General features: G+C 36.7%; 1 protein-coding gene across 2 annotated transcripts; it reads right to left on the reverse strand.

Annotated features, from left to right (window-relative positions):
* Nucleotides 1-206: 206 nt before the first annotated feature.
* Nucleotides 207-20,627, reverse strand: LOC107014386 (dual specificity protein kinase YAK1 homolog). 2 transcript variants are annotated; one of them, XM_015214271.2, is made up of 19 exons: nucleotides 20,319-20,627; nucleotides 19,882-20,066; nucleotides 15,508-15,707; nucleotides 14,746-14,899; nucleotides 14,547-14,656; nucleotides 14,374-14,443; nucleotides 14,194-14,276; nucleotides 14,032-14,110; nucleotides 13,914-13,954; nucleotides 12,767-12,889; nucleotides 7,127-7,277; nucleotides 6,259-6,373; nucleotides 6,063-6,145; nucleotides 4,298-4,372; nucleotides 3,343-3,417; nucleotides 2,465-3,255; nucleotides 1,931-2,092; nucleotides 991-1,280; nucleotides 207-803 (listed from the first exon to the last, which is right to left on the reverse strand). In XM_015214271.2, exons 2-19 carry the CDS (start codon nucleotides 20,050-20,052, stop codon nucleotides 727-729), a joined length of 2,850 nt encoding a protein of 949 aa, XP_015069757.1. In that variant the 5' UTR covers nucleotides 20,053-20,066; nucleotides 20,319-20,627; the 3' UTR covers nucleotides 207-726. The 2 variants fall into 2 exon arrangements, with proteins under 2 accessions (XP_015069757.1, XP_015069756.1); XM_015214270.2 differs by having other exon boundaries at nucleotides 19,882-20,627.
* Between the last annotated feature and the right edge of the window lie 516 nt (nucleotides 20,628-21,143).

Here is a 21,143-nt window from a genome sequence, read left to right on the forward strand (position 1 = left end):
GCCTCGATTTTTTTACTCCTTGCTTCAGAAACTATCTGAAAGCCCCTATGGTTTGAAAGTCCCTTTTTTCTGCTTCTCGCTTCCCCAAAACACTGTTCTTCCCTAATGTCTACTACAGCAGTTATATTAAGCTTCTAAAGTGAAGATTGAATCCTATCTCTGTGAATAATACTTAGGTGTATATCAATGGTGAATGTGACACACAATTAAGAACCACAAATCCCAGGCTCCTTTCACGTCATTCCATTTAATTCATGAGGAGTCACATTGATCTGTTAAGAGGATATTGAAATAAATATCCAACTTACAAGGAATCAAGATTCCTGTTTTAAGTTTACAAGATTGCTAACAAATAAACCTTAAACTATGATTCAACACCCTACTCAACACAACCAAGCTTTGTTCAAACAAATAATTATAACCCACTTGGAGCAACAATACTAACAGGCAACCTGGTTAGAGTTTTCTTGCAATAAATTAGATCCAGGGAGTTGACATTCATATATTTTGGTCCTTTTGGAACCGGGAGGAGAAAGCAGAGATCCCAGAGATCGAGCATGGTGATGACAACAAGGTGTGACCAGATCATGGTGGTGTTATAACCATTTAACATTTAAGCAAGCACTACAAAATGACATTGATGAGGATTTGTAACACAAGCTTTGCCACTTTTTAAATTTGTTTGATCAGCTCTTTGCACTAATCCCCGATGAAGGCAACAATAAGCTAAGCAATTCTTTTGTAATCTTTTCTAGTCCGCGATGTTGGTGGAATGTTCGGAAGAGGATTGCTACCTCTACGCCCTACAACAGCACAAAAAGATTGTGGTTAGAAACATGTCAAAAACTATCCAATCAACTCTTAAAGAATTGGATTCGAAATATGAAATCATGAGCAAAAGAGAAAACGTTTTAACTCTATAGAATGCAACTAAATACAAAAGGAGAAAAGGACCAAAACCAGAGAGAGAAGAGACTACTGAATCCTTACCCCATGATGCACCATTTCTTGCAGCAGAAAGTGGATTATCCGCGTTATAGGTAGAATGAGATGACTGCGCCATGGCATGACCTTCATTATAATGAACAGCTGTTGCTCTCCCCTGGTTAAATCGGTGAAGAGGGGGCTGTTGCCCCAAGCGGCTTGGAGAACTTTGTGCAAAATGAGGCATCAAATATGATGGATTAACCATGTTATGCATATATCCACCATGCAGCTCATGACCTGAAGCAGGGCTTCCTACCTCTCCTGGTAAAAATGCTTGAGTATGCCCAGTAGGTCTATATCATGCAAGAAAAAGCGAAAAGAATGAAAACAAGAGCTCAATTGCCCAAGACGGGGGTAAAAGAAAATGAGCACAATTAAACAACTCAAGCAGCGGACATCCTAATTATCTCAACATTCCTAATAAAGAAATTTCCAGACATAATATACTAATTCCTACAAATGCAAAGTTGGACCCACAAATACTTTTCAGTACAACCTTCTCTATCTAAAATAAAATAAAAACTTAATATATGACCATAACATTTGAAAAAAGAAGGAAACAAAACTTAACAACTCTAGTTTTCAGCATTTCACTGGAAAACCATGCAGAAGCAAACTAAGACATTTTAGGACGAGGAAAGAAGCAGAAAATCCATGACACTCCTAAGATTTGGAGCATCAAGTCGATTTTGAAGCATAAATTTCATCAATATAATTTGATTAAGCAAAATAATAGATAACTAGATGTGAGTACCTAGCAATCAGAGCCTCCACTGTCCTAGGGAGAACAAACAAAAGTTAAAATAATGCATGATGAGATGTAGACCAGATGTGTTTGCCGCATAAAACAAGACTCTTAAGGGAAAATGTGTATAATAAAAGAAAAGGGATGTGAGGACATGTATGGGTGTTCCTTCAGAAAAAAGTTAAAATTAGAACTTACCTCTGAGACATACTGGGATTCAGATTAGAGATCTGGTTTGGTCTTCTCATTCCAGTAAATGGTTCTTGAGAGACCCCAGCTTGACCAAGATGCATCCCCTTGGAGAATTCACTAGATAAGCTGCTCATTTCTGAGCTATCTTCTTGCAGAAGCAGTTCTTCACTGTTTCAAAGACAAGGCAAAACCAAATACGTTATTACATATCATATGAACAAGGATTTACCTAATAATTTTACAAATTGAAAGAGTACAATCCATGAAAGAAAACAAACGGCACAAGCCAAAAGAACTTCGTGAAAGAGGCTTCAACTTAAACCAGTACAGAAAACAATTGTTTCTTCTTGTATATTGAAAAAGATAAAAAAGGAAAACCTTGATAGTGACAAGAATAAAATTGACAGGTTAGAGTGTAAGATGTCAAAAAACTGCCCAGAGAAAAATCAAGGACAGCTACCACGTTTTGTCAATTACCCATATGTACCAATTTACAAAGAGAGGTCAGTTTCTATTAAACAATGCATCCCCTTAATTTACCTATAATTGGGATCCCAATCGCCAGGATCAGGCAATGAGTTACTAGCATCAGGTTTATCACCCTGGGTTTTCTGGAATTGTGCATGCCCACCTAGCATTGATGGACTTGTAATATTATGCGCATTAGAGAAACCAACATTCACACTGTTTGATCCTTTCTGTCTGGGGTTGGAGTTACTGTGTATATGCATCAGAGAGCCACCAAAAACTGGAGAATTGGCTTGGCTATAGTTGTTGCCATCTGCAACCTGCCCTTGCCAGTGCGAGGATGATGATATTTCTTGAGACTGATAGCTACCTGGATATGCCCACCCTTTTCTTCTATTATACTGGCTACCTGCTGCCATCTTCCCTAAAGGCGATCCATGACAACTACCCCTCGATGGTGACGAAGGACCATAATTTCCTGGAGAACCAGCGGAGATCTGAGTATACATGCTAGGAGGAGTAAATTGTGAAGGACTCGTTCCAAGAGACATCGGAACAAAATTTCCTGGGCTGACACCAAGCCCATTCCCATGAGGAAGCTGCTTAAATCTCCTGGTGTCTGGACTGCTCCCAAGAATTGATACACCATTCTGTGCATAGAGATGCATCCCTGATGGACCCGCAGGTGAATAAAATGCATGGAGATTACTGTTATCACCATAACTTCCATAACTACTACCAAGCGCAGCACCATCGTGGTAGCTGCCATGACTTCCTAGGCTACCATAACTACCTACATGTGCATATTGCATAACCTGATAATGAGGGCTGCTCGGCACTGCAACTCGATTTCTGCCTGAAATCTGCATGACAACACAAAATCCTCTGCTGACGTTACTGAAGATAACAAGTAGGCATATTTAATTGTGTCTATATAGCAGTTTGCTCACATTAGGAGATAGACCAGCAGCAAACCAATGGCCTCCAGATGGGTGATGATCCACCCTAACATTCTGAGAAACGGGCTGTAAGAAAAGAAAATAAGTCAGAAAATCAGATATGATTCCTTACAACCTTATGTTCTGAAAACCTATTATCTTTTTTTTTAGGATAGTAACACTTCTGAAAACCTTTTATCAAGAGAAGTGCATCAGTATATCTGAAATAAAGTGAAGAGGGCAATCAGTTATTAGATAAAACAACATGAAATTGTAAACTTCAGTCCATACATACGCATTGAGAGGAAAAGCTCAGCTCGAGCAATCCAGGTCCTATCTCAAACTAGGATGAGCACAGGGCACAACAATGAAGTAAGCTAAAGAAAGAAATTTAGAATTCATGTTGCAAATTGCAAAAGGGAATCGGCTTGCAAGGAAAATCTTTAGTGGAAGTCCATATCGTTCTATTTTCCTCTATCTCCGGCTAGAAAAGAATGTATGCTTCAAACTTTGATGTCTCCCTGGTTCAGATACGACAAGATAATCATCAAAATTGGGGAATCTCAACGGGAATACCTCACCGCACCGGTACCGGTTATAAGCCACATTCAGCGAAGAGTTTCTGCTCTTTGTCCCTTGATGCATTATAAATTGCAAGGAAAAATGAAAAAAAAAAAAAAGTGGAATTCTATAGGTTTAGCTAAGACGATTTCGGAAATTAGAAACTTATTCCTTTTTTGTTTGGTGCGAGCTCAACTTAAGCTATACATTGCCCGAGAAGAGCGGTTTCAACCACTTGCGGCAGAATTTCCAAAATCTATTTAGTATGGAGATGTTGGCACAAGAAGTACAGTGATACACAATTACTCCTACAGATTGGACTGACAAGCACAAAAAATAGATATAACACCACTCAAGATCATATAGATAATAAGATTCCTGGTAGCCCAAAAAAGGAACCACTCACCAGTCGAGGTGTCTCCGGTGCAGGTCTATAAGGACATGTGAAAGGCTCTCCAGTCACAAAAGGATGCTTTGATGCCTACATCACAATATTTACATCTCTTAAAATATGAAATTTGAAAAATTGACATAAGATGCTGAGTATCAACTTTAAGGGAAGTAACTTCCATCAACTAATGGTGCTATCAGGCGACATTTGAACCACAGTTGCATACTTCATTATTCATTATGTAGGATTAAGATGCACGAGACTTCTCAAAAGTGTGAAATTCAGTTACTTCCATACCCCTTTGATAGAGTTTAAACGAAGAAGCTCATCATATATGAAAAATTAAAAAGAATAAAGATGCCTAAAGAGAAAGGGAACTCCATGTACAAAGAAGGGGGAGGGAGGGGGGGGGGGGAGATCTGGAGACATTAGATGAAATAACCTCATCAGCAAAGGATTATATTTCATCTTCGAATATTTTGTCCACCTTTTCCCTAAGATAATTATTGTCTAAAACCTATCCGACTAAAAACGACTCGTTTTCACCGAAACAAAGGCCTTACTGCAAATTCTTACTAGTTATTCTTAAGACATATGCCACCACAAGATCTCCGAAAGCATGATGACAAAGGAAATCTAAGTAACAAGCTCAAGGAAAAACCTCCAGCAAAAACAATGACAGTACCAATTAGAGAGCATACAACTTCCTATGTTACAAATAATATGCATTCAATTACCTGCTTTGAGAATGACAACTTTAATTGCACTAGTGGTGCCTCATTATTCCAGGACTTTACAATGCTATGATCCGAGGAAGGGTGGAACTATTAAGAGCTTATGTGAGAAAGCATTTCTCCGATTCAATAAAATCAGCTGCTTTATTTAACCAACAATTAAGAATTGGTTTGCCCAACTTATTGCATCAAGAACTAAATCACTCATTCTAAAATGACTTCACATTGTTCACAAATATTTATTTTCTATACAAAAAATTTCATTTCAAAACAACACTTGCATTGAAACCGCAGATGCTTTTTATCTCTAGTTATGCTTCCTGCCCGATCCCCATCCCCCGATCCTCATAGTCACTTGTGTCCCTCTATCATTCCCTCAATCCCATCAAACTTGCACCTACCTTTATAAGTCGGTCTCACTCAATCAAAAATGGACTTCGATTTTATTCGTAATCCAATCAAGAACTTTATTTCTTAAAAGGTTCAGATACATTTACTCTCCATAACTGATTTTGTCTCAAACAAGAGAATTTTTAGCATAAAATCACTTTCTTATAGATGATCAAAAGTTGCTCCTACGACAGTAGTTACAATGTGTTACAAACAACTACTAAAGAATATTAAAGAATTTTGACTTTGCAATTTGTGTGTTTGGTATGGAGGAAACAAGTTCCATAAGTGGGCATTCCACTCCTAACTATCCTTCAACACACCTCATCCCTCCCCCAATAGCTCCCACCTCAACCACCCCTACACCCTAGCCCAACCCCAACCTCCCATTGTGTTTGTCCATATTATATGTAAATGTTTTTGGGATAATATTTTCTGCTTACTTACCAAAAACCAGAAAATAAGTAAGAAAACCACTTATTTTTTCAGAAAACATTTTCCTTCATACAAACACACATGCTCATTCCATAGCAATGTTTAACCACCAAAAATTCATGAGTGAATACAGCATGATAAGGGAAGTAAATCCTCACTAAAGATATCGTTCAACAGAAACTAGAAAGCAAATCATTTTGTACAAGGAAATACTAAGCAACCTGCACAGGTGACCATCGCTTAGCTGGATCAAACTCAACAAGCCCCCTCAAGAAATCTATTAGTGCTAATCGTATTTGATTCTCTGCAACAATAAACTTTTGTCAAGCATCAGAAAATCATCGAGAATATGCAAACGGTATCCATAAGTATGTATCTATATACTGTATTTATGCCTTGAAATGTATGACTTCCAACCTTTAATAATCTCATCCTCCCGCAAAATCTTCTTGTAAGGATATTTCCTGACGATGGCTTCAAGGTTCATGTGATTGAAATATTCCTTCCCAAGTACGGGCTTTTTTGACTCTCTCTGAAAGATATGTAATATGTCGTTAGAGGCTGAAAATGAACACACAATTCAAGACCATATTGCAATTCCTCTAGGAAAAGTTGAAAAGGGATTAACTAGGATAGCTTCTTTCTTTGATAAGGTAAATAATTTTATTAATGATGGGAAAATCTCTAGTATATAAACAGTCTACCAAAAATTAACTAGAATAACTTATTGAAGAGCGCCACTCATTATCATGTGTGTTTACATAGGTGTAATAACATGAGTGTGAGCAACATTCACTCATAAAAGGTTGGTATTATTTTTTTTCAGAAAGGTAAAATCAATAGTAGTTTTTCAGAGAAGGATAAAATCAACAGTAATAACTACTTCAACATGTGAAGATGCCACATATTACAATGTAATGCACAAAATTTCTACGCCTGTTTCTTCTCATTAATGTTCTTCCTCTATCTTAGTATTTTAGATATTTTAGGTGCAAAAGAACTTATCTATGTCCTGGCTACAACTTAATTACCAAAAAACAACATATAAAAGAAATTAATCTTCTTATTATTGGTGTAAAAAGATAGAAATAGGTGAATTAGTACAAGTAGATTTGTTAGGATCTCTGTATAAGTAGCTTCCTCCTCTTTTTTTTTTTTTTTGTTGCTTCTTTTTGAAGGTTTCCAGCATTAAGGAAATGCTGAGGAATACAACATTACCAATTTTTTAAAAAAAAAAAAAAAAAAAAAGTTGATCTTCCATTAGTTTTAAATCTCATTGACTTACAGATTCATATTCTTCTTCTGTCAAAGCCTGATAAACACTAGATCTGCTCATAGGACCTGGCCCACACTCTTCTTGATTAATGCTCCCAACAAACTTGAAGAACTTGCTGGTATTTTTGGCATCCTTTAGCATGTAATCAGGGGGCTGCCCCCTGCACAAAAAAAATTGTATTCAACTAAGCTACTGAGTTGATACATGAAAACCTGAACATATTGCAACATAATAAACAGAAGGGCAAGCAAACATGTTTCCTTCATAACCAAACTATGATCAAATCAATAGACAACTAGCATGGAGGACAGAGCTTTACAAAGAAAATAAAGACATCAGCTTGCCGAGCAAGAGCAACTGCACTGCTGGTAAAGAAATAGTGAAGACAAGAATCTTAGCCAGTTAGGGATTAAGGGCTTGGCGTACAACCCTCAAGAAGATAATGATACCTCAGGACACCTTCTATGATGAGCATGTTAGCTAACATGTTTCAGATCCCACAATGGAGTCGTGTGCAAGGAAAACTTGTAAAAGATCCTACCTATATCTACTTGGTTTCTAGTTTTGGGCATCTCCACCAATTTAAGTGATCTCCAGAAATGACCTATTAGAGAGAGGAGCATTCCCTTCAAATAAGCCATTCCTAAGAACTATATCTGAAATTTGCCCAACGTTATTTTAGTATTTAGGTCTGATTGATGAGATTATGTTACATGTAGATTGATAGCCAACCATATCATCACTTTTCAAAGTCATGTGCTTCATCTACTTCACGATATATGGAATGATGCTTGTTGCACTCACTGTGAACTACCACATTGCTCCAGTACACTACTAGTAATTTGTTGCAACAAATATCCAATAGATTTGTTGTGGAAGTAACGATAGTTTTTAAAAGTTATGGGTATAAATCATATTTCTTAAGAAATGAAACATGTTTCCCAAATACTAAGGCCAAACACATGGTGAAACTTCATCCAAATTATCACCCAATAATATTTGCCAAAAATATTTAAGAATCTATGGCCGAACGCTAGCTAAGAATTGCAAAATGCCTTGCAAAGGCGTCAAATTTTTTATTCTTCTATAGTCTCTCTAGCCAGTCCTCAATCAGTAATGTTTTTATACTCATAAGTCCACTAATAATGAACATGACCTCGACCAGCTCTCTCTGTATAACACATCACATGCTCTCCGCTATCAGGATGAGTGATTCAATCTTCTCAAGAGAAATCTTACATGTAATATCTTGTACCTTTAGGCTAAGGTTTGACCCATTGAATATGAGTAACTCAAACCAAAGGGATACAGGTATACTGGTGATTTAAGGTCTAAGGAAGGCTCTAGCACAAAGTTGAATTGGAAGCTACAATACAAATTAAAATTTTAATTGAGCTCGCAAAAGGTCCAGCTTCAAAGTTCAAACAGTAACCTCTCAAGAATTATAAAGAATTGAATGGTGAATTATTATTTTTTTGAGAATGATAACTTTTTTCCTATTTATCCACAGGTATACTACATTAAAGTAGCCCCCTCCAAAAGTATTACCAACTAGACTGACTCCATCTGTGCTTTTTGTCACAAATAGTCGATAACATCAAAAAGTTCTTCTGCCTGTACTAAAACTTTCTGTTTACACCAAAAATAATAAAGAGCTATACAATTCATCTTAAAATTCTGCAAATTGTTCTTCTTGCCCTCAAAACATCTTTGATTCCTTTCTTTCCACGCTGTCCACCATATACAAGCTAGGACAATCCTCCATCTCTCCTCCTTAATTGTAGTATTGCCTATATTGATCCAACAATTTAGGAGTTGTGCTATATTTCTTGGTTTCACCCAAATGATCTTCCTAAGGCTGCTGAATATTCTCCATAATTGATCTGTCCATTTGCAATGCAGGAAGAGATGGTTGATTGTCTCTGCCTGTTCCTCACACAAAAAGCATCTTGAGCATAGTTGGAACTTCCTCTTCTTTATATTTTCTTGTGTCAGCACTGCTTCCTTTGATAGTAACCATGTGAAACAGTTTACCTTGTATGGGATTTTAGGTTTCCATATCATCTGCCATGGCCAGAGCTCCTTCCTGTCATTTGAATTTGAATGATTGAGATCTTTGTAAGCTGACTTGACACTAAAAAACCCTTTGCTGCCAATCTTCCACACAACCTTGTCTTCTTCCCTAGTTAGATTACTAAATTGTGCCATTGTATCATGGAAGGCCATTATGTTCCCCATCTCCCAATCATTTAGATTCCACCTAAGATGTAAGTTCCACCCTTGTCATGTCCAAATTCCAGCCACAGTTACATTTGTTGCAAGCTCAGTGTATATAAGTCTGGGAATAATTGTTTCAGGGTTCTTTGGGCTATTTATCTGTCCTCCCAAAATAACACCTTCATTCCATTACCCACCTGGAATCTGATTCTAGAACGAAACAGAGGCCAAAGATTTCTTACTGATCTCCAGATACCACATCCATATGGTGTAGTCACCATCTTTGTCATCCCCCTATTCTCCATTTCATATTTATCCCTAATCACCTCTCTCCAAGGCATATTCTCTCCTGTCATAAACTTCCAGAGCCATTTCAGCATTAAGCTTTTGTTTTGTTTCTTCATGTTTCTAATCCCCAGTCCCCTCTTTCTTGTTTTTTATGACCTCTTCCACTTGACTAGATGAAACTTCTTTTTGTCTTTATTTCCCTGCCAAAAGAAATTTCTTCTCAAAGCATCTATCCTCTGTATGACTTTGTCTGGTGCTGGAAACACAGACATCATATAAGCAGGTATTGCATCTAGCACACTATTAACCATGGTTAATCTACCTCCCCTAGACAGATATTGGCTCTTCCAGTTGGTTAGCTTCTATTCGCATTTTTCTATCACTCCATTCCAAATCCCTATTGATTTGCTCCTTCCCCCAGTGGCATACCTAGGTATATTGTTGGTAGTTCCCTACCCTACTACCCAAAACCCCTGCCAGATTCTCCACCTCAGCCACTTCATTTATGGGATAAATGAAACTCTTCCCCCAATTGATATGTAAACCAGAGACTGCTTCAAAGATGATGAATATTACTCTTACTCAAACCTTCCATGACTAAGATGAATAAAAAGGGTGACAGGGAGTCACCTTGTGTCAGTCCCCTTTGGGATGGAAAGAAACCACTAGGAGTTCTATTAACTAAAATAGAAAACTTAATTGTGCTTATGCAGAATTTCACCCATCTCATCCATTTGGCTCCAAAACCCATCCTTTGCATCATAAGTAATAAGAAAATCCAATTTAAATGATCATAGGCCTTTTGTATGTCAAGCTTGCACAGAATTCCAGGGCACTTGCTTCTCTGTCTAGACTCAACACATTCATTTGCTATCAACACTGCATCCATTATTTGTCTACCTTTTATGAATGCCATTTATTGGTTGTCTACAAGCCTGTGTAGCACCTTCTTTAACCTTTCTGCCAGCAGTTTGGTAATGATCTTGTAAACTCCACCTATTAGACTAATAGGTCTAAAATATGTCAGTTCCTCAGCTCCCACTTTCTTAGGAATCAAAGCCACAAAGGTGGCATTAATACTCTTCTCAAACCTCTCTGCCTTATGGAACTGCTGCACTGTAGCCACCAGATCGGGTTTAATGATGTCTCAGCATTGGTTGAAGAAAGCCATGGAATAACCATCTGGCCCTGGTGCTTTGTCCCCTGCACATGCTTTTATGCTCTCTAGAATTTCCTGTTCCTCAAAAGGTGCCAAGAGTAATTTGTTTACTTCTTCATGAATCATAGGACAATTTCTCATCTCCATGTATGGTCTCCATTCTTCTGGCTCAGAGTATAGTTCCTCATAATAAGTTACTATCTCCTTCTGTATCTCCTCTGGTTCAATCAAGTTTTCTCCTCTCACTTTCAGCTTTGAGATTGTATTCATTCTCCTGTGTGCATTTGCTGTTCTGAGTGGTGAATTATATACAATTAAACTTCTTTGAATCTAGTTTTAAAAGCATCAAACCATTTGTCAATCCGAGCTTTATGCAAGAAGTTTTTTTTTTTGGATGAAGAGCTTTACAGAAGAAGTTATGTACATTTTAAGAAAGAACTGGCCGTGGTACTCGTCCAAGGGCTTGCAAAGCTAGTAGGCTAGCATTCCAAGGCAATCTTGTGTGCGGCGAGGCAGCGAAGTGAGGCCAAAAGCATACACGAGCACAGACAAGGAGGCAAATGCTGCTGGGCATGCAAAGGGTACCATGGCATGCGAAATTTTGAAGCCTTTTAAGTGTATTTTCGTGAAAACATTTTAATTCATTCTCTAATTATCCAAACCCTATTTGATTATCCTCTCTTCTCCTCTTCCTCCCAAGTTAAGATAAGCTTCTTCAAAGGAATATTCTACACTACAATCTTAGGATTTTCAAGAAAACTCATCTCAAGATTCACGAAAGGAATTTTTTAGATGACTTAGTTGATCGGGCCGAGATTAGACTACATGTGCTCACATGATGGTTTTGTGTCGGTTATACTAATGAACTCCCACAACGAACTAACGCATGACTAGGACCTAAATGTCAAAACAAGTTGGTGACTCTGGATTCACCTGATCCTTCCATGTTGTGTCTATGATTCTGTTGGTCATCCTGTTTCTCTACTTATATGTACTTTTATGTTTCATTCTGACATTTTAGATACTGCACTATTCCATAAGTACATACATCCCTTGGCAGGGGGAGTTGCATTTTTTAATTGATGCAGACTCAAGTATGTATACACAAGATCGAGCAACACGCTAGGCTCCGCATTCTCTGGTTTTGGTGAGCCCCCTTTCTTTTCTTAGGGGCTTAGTCTCTAGTTTTAATAGTTAGGATAGATTGTTTGAGGTATGTCGGGGGTCTTGTCTCAGTAGACGGCACTCAATATGTTAAGAGGTGTGAGAAATATTGGAAAAGAATATTATTGAATTGTGTATCTACATTATTACACAAAGACCCTATTTATAGACACTAAAATACAATCCTTTACCAAGTAGAATACTATTTACTATTCCTATTCCTATTCTTGTTCTAAGTAGGATTGTATATACCTATACCTATTCCAACAAGAGGCTTCATGGATAGATAGATAGATAACCAGTATGCAGTCATGTCATGTACTCAGATTTTGACCTTTGTGTGGTTTTACAATATAACATATGTAGTATCTACTTTACAAGATTTATTTCCTCAAATGCTTTAAAACATGTTTTCCGCTCATGTCTAGATGAGTGCTCTACGATTTATGTCATGTTATGGGTACGCTCAGACCAGCAAATGGCATCGGGTACGGTCTTGCCCAGGTGTAGGCTTGGGCCGTGGCACTTACCATCTTTTTACTAGGTACATAAAATCACCAAAACAACGTAACTGCTATAGTGCCCCACAGGCTCAGGTACTCAAAATCTGCTAGAGTATCCAATTTTTGATACCCTAACAGTAAAATTCACTGCTAGAAAACTAACTGTACAAACAATAAAGCAAAGACCAAAAACAAAACATAAAGTTGGATGGCACTGAAGCCAAGACACAAACACAAAATACAAAAATTATTAATATACAATGGAAACAAATTGTAAGATGAAATAGGAGATTTCTAAGGCATGGGAAAGAAGCTTACCCAAGTATTTTAATCATTCTCCTCAGAAGGTCAAATTCTGAAGCTCCAGGGAATAGCGGAAGTCCTAGAAATAATTCAGCAACGATGCAACCAAATGACCACATATCAATAGCAGTGGTATATCTGAGGAAGGATTAAGGTATACGATACATAAAAAATCCAAATAAAAAGGTACAATACTACATGGAAATAAAATAGCATTTGTGATTGTCCCAGTATGATAAAAGACTGCAAAAATAGAACTTCACGTGGCTGGTGTCTCACGAACAGCCATGTGAAGGGGAGCAATCATTTGTAGTGGATGTGCACTATGTGAGAGACACAATGAGGATGCCAAACATCTTTTTATTCACTGCAGTTATGCTAGATAGATATGGGATTTTGTTCTGAAAACCGCTGGGATTAACTGGACAATACCGAGGATGACAACAGAACTACTCCAATTCTGGTACTGAAAAGGTTTGGGTAAGACAAAGATGAAAACATGGAATACTTTCCCTTCGAGAGTATGGTGGACCATTTGGAAGGAAAGGAATGTAAGGATTTTTGAAAGCAAACCAGAATCTGTAGTTAGTACCAAGTACAGGCGTTTATCCCAACTACTTTTTGGGTGTAACGAGGCAACTGCAAATGATAGAGACCGTGATAGATTTTTTGAGCTCATTACACAAAACGTAATGGAGCTACCCCATGTAAATCCCCCAAATCACCTTCTGATTGCTGGACTTTTAATACAAAGCTTTATTAACTATCAAAAATAAACTTTTGATGCCCTTACTAGGGACAAAAGCTGCTCTTTTTGAACATCATAACAAAATTTAACAACATTTCCAAAACTGATGAACTTCATAGTTGCAGAGGGTTAAGGGAGGACTTCTCCTATCATTTTTATCTAATTAGAGAAAGCCCACCTGATAGTTTGTGATTCTGCTGGCAAACTTTAAGATGAAGGACGGAAAGCATTCAAATCATATTGCCACAAGAAGCTGAATGAAGAAACACTTCTAACTGAAAAACTATGGAAGTTACTACAAAAAAATTCCCCACACAATGATACAAGCAGTCAAATTCGGTGCAGCCTCCTGCAGGCACTAATATAAGAAACGATGAACAGAAAGTAAGATCAAACTAAATAACTCAAGGATACTGATATCCAAGGAGCACTTCAGGTGACCTATAGTACCGACTCTGCATAAGAAGATATTAGTAAATTAAGAGATATTAGAGCAATCAAGTAAACTTTAATAGAAAGAAGCAACAATAACCTGGATATAAGAGTAAACAGTACGATCCTCCATGCATGCTGATCCAAAGTCTATAACTTTTATTTCAGCTGGCTTTTCACTGACAAGATGCAAGAAACTAAGTGAAATGAAAAGTTAGTGAAGCAAAATGATATCTCCAACATTGGTATCAGAGAAGCTTGCCTAGTGCATAAAAGAATGTTCTCAGGCTTCAGATCACAGTGAATTATACCAGCATCTTTCATTAGTGCTAATCCACGCAATATCTATACACAACGGTAAGGCAAACATATTACAAACTTTATTACACAAACAGATGTGGTCACCATCAGAAGTTCTATGTTCAGACCAGCAACCAATTACCTGCTTCGAGAACAACTGGACAATGCTCAAAGACAATCCTCTAAAATGGTTCAACTTTATAAGCTCATAGCTGGAAAAAATAAGAAATTTAAATCAATCAGAATGTTGAAGTCTGTAATACATTGCAGATAATCACACAAAACATTTTAAAATGCTGCTTCTCCAGAACTTACAGATTTGTGTCAAGCAGTTCAAAAGCAATGCACAAGTGACGTCGATATACAAAGTAATCATAGATCCGGACAATATGGTGCTTATCATCAGGGTCATACTTCTTATTTAACTGGAAAAAGAAAAAGGAAGGGAGCTAATGATATCCGCATCAACTTTACAGACAGCACTGAAAATACAAAACCAGCTGAGTAATTTTACTGTTGTCAGGATAGAAACTTCAACAAGTGCTTGTTGATAATATGCTGGTTGATTCTTGATGACCTTAACAGCAAGAAATGAATTCGATTCTTCAACCCAGCACTTAGCAACCTGGCCAAAAGTTCCATGCCCAAGCATATCCTTGACTACATACCTGTATACAGTGAAAACAGTACAAAATAGTCAAATTTGTGACAAAGTGAGAGGATTTACAGGAAACAATGACTAGAATGAAGTATGCAGGTGTGAAAGAAAAAAAAAACTTCAGTGGTCATTAAATTGTTTCATGGAAAAAATCATAAAAAGGACTGCCCGCTGAGTATAAAAGAACTTCAGACTCATCACACAGCAACACATTTACTCATAACTAAAGAGAGAAGCATGATCATTCATGTCGTTAAGTAGATAATCAAATATTTGTTTTCTTTCTTATGTAATCTAATCTTGGAAAAATATTTCAGATACATTTTTTCTTTTACTTTTTCAGGCGGTTTAGCCTGCAAAGGAAAAGCAGTGTCACATAAATAAAGTGCACTTGACCAGAAAGTACATAAAAGCATACACAGCAAAGAAGTATTCAATTGCTATAATGAGACAACTAGTAGCAAAATATCCAATTTACCCAAATTGGATACTTCTGAAGTGTAAAGTATAAAAAGAACCCCACCTCTCTAAAGCTTTTGCATATCAACCCTCTCAAAGGGCAATTAGGACCCAAAAATACATGACAGAAAAATGTGTAACAGGGAAGAGATTACCAACCTTTTCTTTGTGTCCAAATTGACCAACTCAAGATTGACAGAAAGAATGAGGTCTGAGTTTGCATTATCGTGGCCATCGTTCAACACACCGGCCGATGGGGACGTCAGGAATCTTTTTGGATTCAATTCTTCAGAGTAAGTGAAATGAGGATTGCAGATGCGGTATGTCTCAACGATATCTTTAGTTAACCTTGCCACCAACTGCAGTTTTGAGATCATGGTGTGAGAAAGAAACACATTATTATTAATTAGGCTTAGATTACAGGGGCGGCTTCATTAAAATTATAAATAAATAATGATAAAGCAAAATTGCAAAGATGCTGAATAATTGTGATAAGTTCATACGCTAGATGTATTTGAATTCAGATGTAAAAAGAGCGTAGGTGGAATTATAAAGTTGGAGAACATACAGCGATCAAATGACAATGTAACCTGTATACATTCAATCATTATGTGGTGTAGATTGATAGGACACAAAGTTTAAGAAATACAAGCAGACTTTTGGAACTTGTGTCTTAAACATACCATGAGATTATATAACTAGCATGCATTCAGGAGAAAATGAGACGCTTAAAATTAAATTGTTTCAAGAAATTGAAAGACGTCATTCTTTTTAGATAGATAATAAGGAAATGAATGGAGGAGTACTTATCTCGATGTTTTTGAGATAAAAATAAAAACTAAAGTATAAAACACTAGAACATTGACCCACCATGTACTTGTGATCAAAATTCCTCAAACATTTTGATCAAGTAAGAAATAACTAGTTTAAAATACATGTGACGGGTATTTAGTTGAAGTACACTACAATACAAACTTCATAAATAGCTCTATTTAACTAAAATAATCAGTATGATATCAGGGATGATATCCAACATCATTTCATTGGTGAAGTGAGGATTTTCTTATATATAGAACCCTGGAACTGAAACACTCATAGACATATGCAAAGGTAAATTTATTTACCATGCGCAGTCTAAACAATCATCTTCCATACTCTCCCCCTCCCCCCCCCCCAAATCTCTGAGAATTAAGGTGCACAATCATATCCCATTAACAAAAAAACTAAACCCTACATATGAAGTTCAACCGGACAGGAACACATGGAGAATTATCCCTGCTAGTATATGGTGGACTATTTGGAAAAAATGAATTCTGGGTGTTTGAGAGCATAGAGAATAATTCCTGAAGGTCAAGTTAAACTGCACTTTATTGTTATATTTTTGGTGTAATCAAGTATACTCCAATTACACTGTATCAGTAAGTGATTTTTAGACTCAATATAAACTGAAACCACTGGAAAAGGAGACATCTGTATATAATGGTTTCAGTATGTACTGTTTTGTGATATAATACAAAGTTACCTATTTCAAAAAAAAAAAAAGTTGTTACAGGGAAGTTAACTGATCGTTAAAAGTGGCACTAAGGGATTCTTTTTACTAATGTGAATATTTTTTTCTACACAAATGCTGCATAATTTTTCTTTCTTTTCGTGAGGAGGAGGGATTACAATACGACACCCCTTAAAGGAATATTATATGGGAGTAAAGACACCTCTCAACTCATCAATCATAATTAGAAGGAAGCTGTGAGAACGAGAGTCAGAGCATTACTTCCATCACTATACGGCTACAAATTCCAGTCTAAAGAGTAAATACAGCAGACATTCCATTAAAATAGTCATAAACCTTATTGCTGATGTCAGCAAAACACATTGACCGATACTCACCCCTCCTTAGAGCTGATATGGCATACAACTATCATCCCTTCACCCAGGATAATGCTGTAGATTAAACCAGCCATGTAGTGGTTTCCTAACTCTCAGAGGTACAGCTTCAGCTATTAGCTTTAAAATTCGGCCCATAAGACAAATTGAATACGCATTTACTTATTACTAGCAACAAATATAATCTATGATTGAAGACTCTCCCAGCACTCCGGATATCTAGATTGACCTGCCTCAAATGGGTTCCATTCTTTGTCATTTTTGACCCAAGGTTGATAAAAACAGACAGAATAAACAGGACTGCTTCAGACTGCCATACGATGAGCTTTACGATACATTTAACTCTTTAACCATTTATGATTTTCTACAGATTCAGAAAATAGAAAAATCATACTTCCAATTACTCATTGATTTCTAAAACTCAAACCTCAGCAGGCATAAATGAACAAAATCGTATCTCACCCCCAATCGAGAAAGGCCCAAATGCAAAGAGGAATAAAGTAAACAGTATCAGAAAGGGGCACTTACAGGTCTTCTAACAACTACCCGCAAACTTTGGGGGTTAGCATTTGCCTGGACAACAGGCAAATAAGGACCAAAGACTCGTTGGCTGGGACGCCATGATGTCACTGCTGCCGCAGCAGCAGCAGACGATGATGATAAGGTTCCCTCTGCTGCCAACTCCGAGGAATCAACAGCCTTAGAGCTAGTACTAGCCTCATCCATGAACATACCTCCACTTAATAACTATTGGTATTACAACTTACAACAGAAACAAAAAAAAATATGAAGCAAGGGCATCACTGGATCAAATAACACCTTCAAGTAACGCGTTAATCTTCTGGAAAACACGAGGAATTTAACCATAAGATTCTAATCCCATCCTCATTCACCCAGTTTTCCTCAACAATCAATCAAACCATGATCTTTATCATCAACAGATCCATCCTTCAAGATTTTCAACTCCGGGAGATTCACTCAAATCAATTTTCTCCCTTTTCCGTAAAAATCTTGTCTTTATCAAAAAGATGATGATTGATACAAAGCAGACGGCACTGAGGATATCGGCGGTGACAAATTGATTGAAATATTAGGTGTAATCAACAAAGAAAATGGCAATTGATGGAGTTTTTGAGTGAATCTGAGGTTGAAGAAGTGACAATTTGGAGAGGAAAGGCAGTCACCGTCACTGGAGTTTGCTCCAGATGGGATTTTTCAGTTTTGTTTTCTTTTGTTTTTTCAATGTGGGCAAAAATCTGCTGTGTCACAGCAATAAGATTATGTAAATCTTTTATTTAAGCTTGTATTATTTTTGTTAATTCTCATTTATTGTCAATTGGACCAAAAAGATAATGCCAAATATTCAATTATTCAACACTAGTAATTGTAGAGGAATTCTTTGTACAATCGCATATCTATAATTGACTGGGTACATACTACCAGGAAAATAATGTAAGATAATTGAAATAATAAATTATCAAAGACAAGTAAAAATATAGTGAGAAAGCTCTAGAAACGGATTTAAATTTTAAAGTTTATAGAAACAAAATCTTATTATATATATTCAGTAGATTTCTCGACAGATACAGAAGTTAGACAGAAATGTTGGATTCTGCCAAAGTCATACTTCCCATGCTAGATCCGTCTTTAAAAAGAGTGTAATATTATTAAATAGACTTCCTACCAATGATTGTATAATATTTCTTTATACTAGTAACGTGATACTGAGAAGTTTAAGTGAAGGACAATAATTGAAAAACTATTAAATGAAATATGTATATCTTTGTAATTTTTTGATGTTATATATATGATTAATCCCATCGTTCATTTAGGGAGTTACCTATTTATAGGCATTGGTTTATGAAGGCCAAGTTATAGTAAAGTCAATGACGATGGGAAGGGGTGGTAATGATCGTTGTCATGTAATTGAGCATTTCGGGTATAGCAGAGATAGGACTCTCAACCTTACTCAGCAAAACACATTGACCCATACTCACCCCTCCTTGGAGCTGATATGGCATACAGTCATCACCTCTTCACCCAGGATAATGTTGTGGATTAAACCAGCCATGTAGTGGACTCCTAACTCTAAGGGGTCGTTTGGTGTGAGTGATAAAAATAAATAGCATCGGGATAAGAAAAAAGTGATGGGATGAAAATTTTGTGTCTTGTTTGGTTGCCATGCTTGGGATAAGTTACCCCTGGATAACTTGTTCCCAACCAAACTACCCCTAAGCGATACAGCTTCAGCTATCAGCTCTAAATTTGGTCCATAAGAAAAATTGACCAATACTCTTTCTTATTAATAGCGACAGATATAACGTATGATTGAAGCCCCTCCCGGGTACACTCCCTATATCTAGATTGACTTGCCTCAAATGGGTTCCTTTCTTTGTCATTTTTGACGAGGTTGAATAAAACAAACAGCATTAAAGATGACTGCTTCAGACTGCTATACGATGAGCTTTATCATAAACATTCAACTCTAAGAACATAAGATTTTCTACAGATAGAGAAATTCATAATTCCAGTGACTCATTGATTGCTAAAACTCAAAATTCAGCAGACATTAATGAACAAAATCTTATCTGAGCCCCAATCAAGAAAGTCCCAAATGCAAAGTGGAATAAAGTAAACAGGATCACTTACAGGTCTTCGAACAACTACCCGCAAACTTTGGGGGTTAGCATTTGCCTGTTGTCCAGGCAAATAAGGACCAAAGATTCCCTGGCTCGGACGCCATGATGGAGCCACTACCGCAGCAGCAGCAGCTGATGATAAGGCTCCCTCTGCTGCCAGCTCCGATGAACCAACCGCCATAGAGCTAGAACTACCTTCATCCATGAACGCACCTCCGCTTAATAACTATTAATATTACAACTCACAACAGAAACAAAAAAAAATCTAAAGCAAGGGCGTCATCGGATCAAATAGCACCCTCATGTAACACATTAATCTTCCGGTAAACACGAGGAATTTCACCAGAAGATTCTAATCCCATCCTCATTCACCCAATTTACATCAACAATCAATCAAACCATGAACTTTATCATCAACAGATCCATCCCTCAAGATTTTCAACTCACCGAAATTCCACTCAAATCAATTTTCCCCCTTTTCCGTAAAAATCTAGTCTTTATCAAAAAAGACGATGATTGATACAAAGAAAACAACGGGGAAAGTATCGGCGGTGACAAATTGATCGAACTAATAGGTATAATCAACAAAGAAAATGGCAATTGACGGAGTTTTTGAGTGAATCTGAGGTTGAAGAAGTGTCAATTTATATATAAATTTAGAGAGAAGAGGCAGCCACCGTCGCTGGAGTTTGCTCCAGATGGGATTTTTCAGTTTTGTTTTCTTTTGTTTTTTTCGATGTGGGCGCTGTGTCACAGCAAAGAGATTATGTAAAACTTTTATTTATTATTAATTATATATATTAAAGCTTTCTTATTTCTCATCTATTGTTAATTGGACCAAAAAGATAATATAATACTCTACTAATATCCAATTATCCAACACTAGTATTTGTAGAGGAAATTTTTTTTCTTTTATATATATGTACTTGATTGGGTAATTATATATACTACATATATAGAAAAATAAAGTATAATAGTTTGAAATAATCAATTATCAAAAATATAGTCACAGAGGTTCGGAAACGAATTTAAGATTTACTGTTTATAGAAATAAAAAATTGTTTTATTTACCTATAGTAGATTTTTGATAGATATACATAATTTAGAAGATAAGGTTGAATTTTCTCGAAGTCGTGTTTTCTATGCTAGATTCGCTTTTAAAAAAGAATGTAATATTCTTAATTAGAACGTGTGAATTTACCCTTTTTCATTCAGATTCATATCATATTATCAAAATAGATAAATTAAAATAAGTTAAAATATATATTATAA

This window comes from Solanum pennellii, chromosome 3, assembly GCF_001406875.1.
Source record: "Solanum pennellii chromosome 3, SPENNV200".
Lineage (NCBI taxonomy): Eukaryota > Viridiplantae > Streptophyta > Magnoliopsida > Solanales > Solanaceae > Solanum > Solanum pennellii.